A 7,708-nucleotide genomic window follows, 5' to 3' on the forward strand; every position below is an offset into this window, starting at 1 on the left:
CACACTACTTAAGAAAATTAATACAGCATAACTTTCTAACACAACACATATAATATTCATTTTAATGTTCGTAAAAAGCCAATCATAAAATACACATTTTTCACACTGCCCCTCTGTGCTGGGACCTATGAGACACCTCCAGTTCTGGGCCCAGCAATTCAGGAAGGACATGGAGGGGCTGGAGCATGTCCAGAGAAGGGAACAGAGCTGGGGAAGGGAATGGAGCACCAGGAGAGGCTGGGGGAGCTGGAAAGGGGCTCAGCCTGGAGAAAAAGACGCTCGGGGGGACCTTGTGGCTCTGCACAACTCTTGACAGGAGGGGACAGCTGGGGGAGGTCAGGAACAGGACAAGGGGAAACGGCCTCAGGCTGGGCCAGGGGAGGCTCAGGTTGGACATTGGAAAATTTATTTGCAGAATGAGCTGTCCAGCCCTGCCACATCTGCCTGGGATTTAAAGCCCTGTGTATGTGGCACTTCGGGACATGGCTTATTGGTGACCTCGACAGCGCTGGGGTCACAGAGCTTTTCCACCCTAAATCACTCCACATTCCTCCGGGCTCCTGAGGGGAGAACTACAGCTCCCATGAGCCCGCGCGCCGCCCTTCCCGGCGTGCGGCGGGGCCGGAGGCGGAAGCGCGGCGTGGCCACGAGTGCGGGCCATGGCGGGCGGGCTGGAGCCGCACCTGGCGGCGCTGCGGCGGGAACTGGGCGGCCCCGCCGTGCTCTCCGTGCTCGTCGCGCTCCTCGCCGTCGCCATCACCTTCCGTGAGTTGCGAGAACCTCCCTTTCCCCCCGCCCCGCGGGCTGCTGAGGGCGCGGCGGTGCCGGCAGCGGTGGGCTCGAGTGTCCCCTCATCCTCCTCATCCTCCTCTGCTCCTGTCTTCCGCAGTGCTCTGGCGGTTCGTGCAGGGCAGGAAGAGCAGCCGCAAGGCCGTGCTGCTGCTGGGCCTCTGCGACGCGGGGAAGACGCTGCTTTTCGCGAGGGTGAGCGGGGAGCCCCGGTGAAGGAGTTCCCTTTAGTTCGCTTTTTAATCTTTTAATGCAAAGTCGGGATTTATGGCTGTAAGGAGGGATGGAGAGCGAGTTTTGGACACCACGAAATGTCCAAAGAAATTTGTCATGGTAAAAGGTTTAGCGATACTTGACCTCTCGGCAGTGTGCAGCTCCAATCTCTGGGAGCAGCGACAGCACCCCAGGGAATGGCTGGAGCTGTGCCAGGGGAGCTGAGGTTGGAGATCAGGGAAAGGTTCTTCCCCAGAGGGTGCTGGGCACTGCCCAGCCTCCCCAGGGAATGGGCACAGCCCCAGGGCTGCCAGAGCTCCAGGAGGGTTTGGACAATGCTCTCAGGGATGCACAGGCTGGGATTGTTGGGGTGCCCATGCAGGGACAGGAGTTGGGCTGATCATCCTGGTGGGTCCCTTCCAACCCTGGGTATTCTGTTACTGCTGAGTCTGAAAAAGAAAGGGGCATAGCCATGGAAACTCTGAAGGATTTGTTAGCACACTCTCTTCCTTCTTATTTAGTGGAGATTCGCAATTTAAATATGTATTTATTTTCCTAATGACCATTTATTAATTAACTGGAGAAAGAGACCCCAGGTGTAGTTCCCTGCAGGAACCTGAGATCAGATGTGTGCTGCCCATTGCCCTGTGGGACCATTTGAGTTTCTGAGGAGGCTGAGGGTGGTGCTGGTGCTGGTTTGGGGCTGGGGAGCCTCTCAGCTGTGGTTCTGAGGCTGTGCCTGTTCCCCCAGCTGCTGTCGGGGCGCTACCGGGACACCCAGACCTCCATCACCGACAGCTCTGCAGTCTACAGGCTCAGCCAGGACAAGGTGAGTGCCCTGCCCCAGCCTTTTCCTGCTCCCCCTCCTAAACCTGGGAATTTCTGTGCTGCTCAGGCCCCAGTTTGAGTGCAGGACAGGATTTTTTCAGGCCATGCATACTGAGAAAGAAATACTGGAGTGTGTAATGTAATACTGGGCTCCACACATTCTTTTTTCTTTGCTTGTAAAATAGGGAAACATTTCTGACTGAAAACCACACCTCTGGGGGTTTCACTGTTCTGTTGCATTGGTTTATTTCCTCATCAGTAATTTCTCTTTCTGCCAAAAAAAAACCTGAAATTCAAAGCTTTATCACATTTAAGCAGAGGCTCCAGCTGGACTTTATATGGTCCCAGAAAGGATTTTGTTATTTTTAGGTCCTGTTATTTTTAGGTTCCCAGATCTGGTTGTTTTCAGTTTTTGGCAATTGTTTAATTTTGGAAATCTCCTGTGCTGGATGCACATGTGGCAGGGAGAGCAGAATGCTGGCAGCACCTTAACTGCTGGTGAATTGTGAAAGTAGAGGGAGGTTTTGTGGCTTCACCTTCTCAGTCATTCTTTACAACAGTGATAATAAGGCCAAAAACTTTGTACAATAACGTGCAGGGTTTTTGAAAATTTTTTTCCATTTTTCTGTTTCTTTAATTAAGCAGAGAAGTATCTGCAAGGCAGGTTGCTTTTTTGATTGTTTTTTTAACCATGGCCAAGGTTTCCAGTAAAATCCAGGAGCAGTGGGCTGCTGCAGCCTTATCTGGAGAGCAGTGACGTGGCCCTGCTGGGCCCTGTGTTCTCTGCCACCTCCTGCCTTTCCTGGGAAGGAAAACCTTTGCAGCCTCTAGTTTAAAAAGGCTCTTGCAAAGGCATTTTTGTGTTATTCCCAGCAAGGTTTGGTGCATTTAGGGAGGCTTGGTGTGTGTGAGTAGGTGAGGCTGTTGTGCTGTGTGTCAGGGCAGGTGGTGCTGTGCCTTCAGGACACAAATCCAGGGTCAGACTGCTTTTCCCAGTCTGTGATCACTGTCACCCCCAGATCAGGTGTTGTTAAATCCTCCTTGCCTGTGTTCCAGAGCACCAATGTGACCTTGATTGACCTTCCAGGCCATGAGAGTCTGAGGCTGCAGTTCCTGGAGAGGTTCAAGGCTGCAGCCAGGTAACCTGGAGGGGATCAGCAGGGCAGGAGGGGACAGGTGATCCTTTGGAAAGAGATAAACCAAATGATGGTGCTGGGAATGCTGTGAGCTGGCCTGGTGGTGCTTCCAGAGTCAGAGCTCTGCTGTGGGGGGGTGCTGGTTAATTTTTGCATTGCCTTCATGGAATATCCTGAATGGGAAGGGGCCCACAAAGATCGTGGAGTCCTGACCCTGCACAGGACAATCCCAAAATCGCACCATGAATTTCTGACTTACCTGTGCTTGTGGTGCACCAGGAGGCAAAGCCACTGCAGCAGGGAGGTCTGGGGGGTGTGGGATATGCTGGGGCAGGGGGATATCCTGGGAGACAGGATATATATATATATATATATAATAAAAGAATTCCTGCTGGAGCTGGTCATGGGATGTATTTCATCCAGCACACGCTACCAGCCTGTGCTTGGGCTGGGTGAGACCAGATGTGAAAAATCTCAGCCCAGGCTGGAATACCTGCAGGGGGTGGTGACTGCAGAGCTCCATCCCCATCCCCTGTCCTTGCCTCTTGCCCCAGAGCCATCGTGTTTGTGGTGGACAGCGTGGCCTTCCAGCGGGAGGTGAAGGACGTGGCAGAGTTCCTGTACCAGGTGCTGGTGGACAGCACCGTGCTCAGGAACGCGCCCGCGCTGCTCATCGCCTGCAACAAGCAAGGTACCCTGGGCTGGGCCTGCAGGGCTCCCTGCTGCACCTGGGGGCTGGGATTGCAGCAAAAGGAAGGGTAGAATTTAGGTTTAAACTCTGACTACTCAGCAGGAGTGTTTGGGAGAGCTGCAGCTCTTTGGGTGGGTGTAGGTGATGCAGGTGGATTTTGTGTGGCTTTTTCTGCTGGCTTTGTGCAGAGCTGTTCCTCAGTCTCCATCCAGCAGCAAGTAGGATCAGCTCAAGCACAGTGAACTATCCCTACACACTCAGCAGCTTTCAGGTTGAAATGTTCAGCAGCCAGGGTTCCATGTTTTCTCTGGAGTAGCCTGAATTCCCAGCTACTGGAAAAGACTCAATTTTCAGATTCCTACAAATTCTACAGTGAAAATGTGGGTCCCTGTGTAATAGTGGGTTGTTTTGGGGCAGTATCTGATCTGGGTTTTGTAGTTATTTCCTGCCCTAACTCGGGAGCTGCCTGAGGCCTTCATGGCACAGGTGGAAAGCATAGGACAGGAGTGAGTGCTGGTGCATCAAACCCATCCTCTGAAGTATCTTCCTGCCCAGAAAGAAGAAATTAATTCCCTGTCTTGTGTCAGATTGTTAAATTGTTCCCATTCACATCTGCTATCCCAAATCTCCAGCATCCCTCATCCCACTGCAGGCACAGCTGACCTTGTCCTGGTAGCTCCAGTGAGTGCACAGTGTGAACTGGCCTTACTTTAGGGAAAGGAACCAGGTTCTGAATTCTGACAACCAAAGAGCTGATTTCCTTTTTTTCTCTTCAGATGTCACAATGGCAAAATCAGCAAAACTCATCCAGCAACAGCTGGAGAAAGAGCTGTAAGTATGGAATGGGATCTCAGTCCCTCTTGCCCTTTTTCTCTTACCTCAGTGAGCTCCCTTGAGTTCCCTGTGGAACTGGGAACAGCCTGTTTGGTCTGGGGCTTGGCAGTGCTGGGTTTGCATTGGACTCCATGGTCTCAGAGGGCTTTTCCAAGCTGAATGATTCCCTGGATCTATAACCCCTTTGGCCAGCAGATGGCAGCAGGGCTGTTTGTGCTGTGCCTCCTCCAGGCTGAACACACAACCTCCTGCCTTTTAGCACAGGAGTTAGTTGCCACACATTCACATTCTGCAGGAAAATAAGCAATAAATTGCTTGTTCTGATGTTGAGCATTTGCCAACTACCTGTGTGTAGGTGTTGGATTTCTAGGGAGTTGTTGTGCCCTGTTAGGCACTGTTATTCCAGTGCAAATTGGGATAAGGATATCATCATCATCATCATCTGATTTCTGCTGTCCTTTATTGCAAAACCAAACCTGAGTGTCCTCCTACTCCCCTGAGCCTCCCAGGGCAGTGCTGGGCCTTGTGTCCCTGGTGTAGCTGACATGCTGCTGCCACCCCAGACATCCCAGAGCCGTGGTGCAGGTGATTCTCCCCTGGTCCCCAATTCCTGACCCTTTTCCTTCTCTCCCTGCAGCAATACCTTGCGGGTGACACGCTCTGCAGCCCCCACCAGCCTGGATGGCTCAGCCACAGGGGGCCCTGCCCAGCTGGGGAAGAAGGGCAAGGACTTTGACTTCTCCCAGCTGCCCATGAAGGTGGAGTTTGTGGAGTGCAGTGCTCGAGGCAGCAAGGGAGAGGAGGGAGAGGCTGACTTGGAGGCCCTCCAGAAGTGGCTGGTGAAGGTGGCCTGAACACAGATGGACAGGGATGGGGGGCTGAAGGGGAAAAGATGGTGTGGAGCACTCAGATCTCACCTTGATGTAAAAAGAAGGAACTTCAGCTGGAAGTCAGCACTGTGGTGTCTTCTTCTGCTGCTCCTGGGCTTGGGAGAGACCTGACAATTGCTGGTGTGATTCCCTCTGGCTGTCCCTTCATGCTGCAATGTTTTTATCCTCTCCCCTCTTCCCTTGACCTCCTCTGGGCTGCTGAACTTCTGGGCTTTTCTATTCCTTAATTTTTAAGCTTTTTTTTGTAGTTGCCAAGCAAATCAGGAAGGAGTGCAGTGGCAGGTGAGTTTTAGAGACTGGAGTGAGCCTTTTGTTTCCTGCCATGCTTTAGGCCCCTGTTGCTTCTCAGAGCCCTGACCACCTCATGGCTGGGGCTGCTGGGGAGCACTGCACAAGCTCCCTAAGTTGGGCAGGCATTGAGAGAGTACAAAAAGCTGTTTTCCTCTTTGTGTCTGCCTTCCCATTGTTCCAAACTGGTGCAGCCCCATTTCTGTGGGGCAGGAGGAGTGTGAAATGTCCAAACCAACCCTGCTTTACTCCCTGGGCCCAGCTGGGTGCCCATGTCTGCTGATTTCCTCTCTTGATCAGCTCCTGGGAGTTTTTCTTTAGTTGAGGGCTGTTCTGAAAGCTTCACTCTGCTTCTCCTCCCACAGGCAGGAACAAAAGAGTGGCAGAGCTACAGGGGGGTCGTGGCATGAAACTGTGAGATGGGCACACTTTCAGACCTGTACCTGCAGCTGGGACCTGCCAGGCATTTGCTGTGCAGTGGCTGCAGGAAGGGCTTGCTTTGTGTGTAATTAATTAGTCAGCACTTATGGCACAGTGAGAGGGAAAGCCAGGGAGCTGCCAGCACCGTGGGTGTGCTTCCTCCTTGTGGCAGAGATGCTCAAGGAAGAGGGGAAAGAAATGGGAGATTTTCCCAGTTTGTGTCTCACTGCACATTGCAGACTTCTAGTGCAGTATCATTTTTCCTTTGTGGCTTCCCCTGGTTTTTTTAGGATTTGGGGGTGACTGGCTCCTGGCACACTCTTTTTGTAGCCCTCTCTCCCCTGTGGTTTGATGCCTCCTTCATCCCTCAATTTATCTGTTGTGTTCTTTTCCTTCTCTGGGGCTTTCCCTGCCTCCCTGCAGCATTGCCAGGTGTTGGGAAGAGCAGGAACAGCCTTGAGCAAAGGCCTGTGCCTGTAATGAAGCTGGTCCTTGCATTTCCAGCCTCGGGAGCCATCCATGCAGGGGAGGGTAATATTTACCAAACATGTTACATTCTTTTTCCTGCAGGCAGAGTCCTGTTGGAACCTGTTTGTCATGCTTTGAACTCCTTTAGCTGGAGGTCTTGGGCTGCCTGCTTCAAATCCATAATGCTGAAATGATTTTGGGCAAAAAATTGCTGTTTCTTGATGTGATTGTTCTTGCAGAGACGCAGAAGCCAAGCACCAGCCTCAGCTTAAGGGGGGAGGTACCATGAGGCCATAGTGGGTTTTAAGTTATTATTTTTAAAAATATTCCTTAAGTAAATTCTTTTATGCTTAAATGTTTGTTCTCAAGTCTTGCTTCAGTCTCTGTGTTTGCCTTGGCTCTTCCCAGAGGTGTCAGATCTACATGGATGGATGGGGCTCTGCTCCTGGGGATCAACCTTCCTATTCTGTGGCCAGCTCTGTGTTGTCAAAAAACTTTATTTTCTGCACACAGAGGGCTTTGGGGTTGGGTTTTCTTTTGGTTTTGTATTTACTTCTTGGTCTGACTAATTGAGAAATTGATAATCACATAGCAAAAAACGCCCACAAATCATAATTAAAAGGCACTGTGGTGATGTGCACAGGAAAGCTCCAGCCAGCTGTGGTGGCAGGGCAGCACTGCTGTGCCCTGGAGGTGGCTGTGCTGGATGGAGAGGAGATGCCTCAGCTTTCCTGGGCTGGGGAGTGGCTGCATGGCCATGGCTGAGCTGGGGCTGTGCCCAGAGCACAACTCCAGGAGTTTTTTGGGCCTCACTCCATGATTTTTTTAAATATTTAAATACTCAGGGCTGGTTTTCCCCAGTGGCTGAGGGAAGAGAGCAGAACTGGAAAGTCTGAGTGTTGTTTTCTTGTTTTTCTTGATTCCCCAGTCAGCTCTGTGCTTTGTTCTTTGCTCTCCTGACCTCGTTCCCAGCCCGTGGCTCTGCTGGCTGGGAGTGCTGCTCCTGAGGCTGCAGCTCAGCAGGGCTGTGTTGGGATGGCTTTGGCAGGACAGTGGGATGTGATGAACTCAGCCCCTTCTTGCTGCAGCTGCCTGACTCTGAGTGAGGAACCTGCTGTGTTCACACATCCCCAGGCACTGAGGCCCTCACT

General features: G+C 51.9%; 1 protein-coding gene across 1 annotated transcript; it reads left to right on the forward strand.

Moving 5' to 3' along the window:
- The first annotated feature begins 605 nt into the window (after positions 1-605).
- Positions 606-6,912, forward strand: SRPRB (SRP receptor subunit beta). The gene is made up of 7 exons (XM_074546926.1): positions 606-765; positions 890-984; positions 1,754-1,831; positions 2,887-2,969; positions 3,521-3,657; positions 4,434-4,488; positions 5,129-6,912. The coding sequence occupies exons 1-7, from the start codon at positions 660-662 to the stop codon at positions 5,343-5,345; spliced, it is 771 nt and encodes a 256-aa protein (XP_074403027.1). The 5' UTR covers positions 606-659; the 3' UTR covers positions 5,346-6,912.
- The last annotated feature ends 796 nt before the right edge of the window (positions 6,913-7,708 follow it).

The sequence above is a fragment of the Zonotrichia albicollis genome, chromosome 9 (genome assembly GCF_047830755.1).
Source record: "Zonotrichia albicollis isolate bZonAlb1 chromosome 9, bZonAlb1.hap1, whole genome shotgun sequence".
Lineage (NCBI taxonomy): Eukaryota > Metazoa > Chordata > Aves > Passeriformes > Passerellidae > Zonotrichia > Zonotrichia albicollis.

Coding starts and splice junctions, on each gene's coding strand:
- SRPRB (XM_074546926.1), top strand. CDS start 660: ATGGCGGGCGGGCTGGAGCCGCACCTGGCGGCGCTGCGGCGGGAACTG. Junction 985..1,753: donor AGACGCTGCTTTTCGCGAGG/GTGAGCGGGGAG, acceptor CTGTTCCCCCAG/CTGCTGTCGGGGCGCTACCG. Junction 4,489..5,128: donor CAACAGCTGGAGAAAGAGCT/GTAAGTATGGAA, acceptor CTCTCCCTGCAG/CAATACCTTGCGGGTGACAC.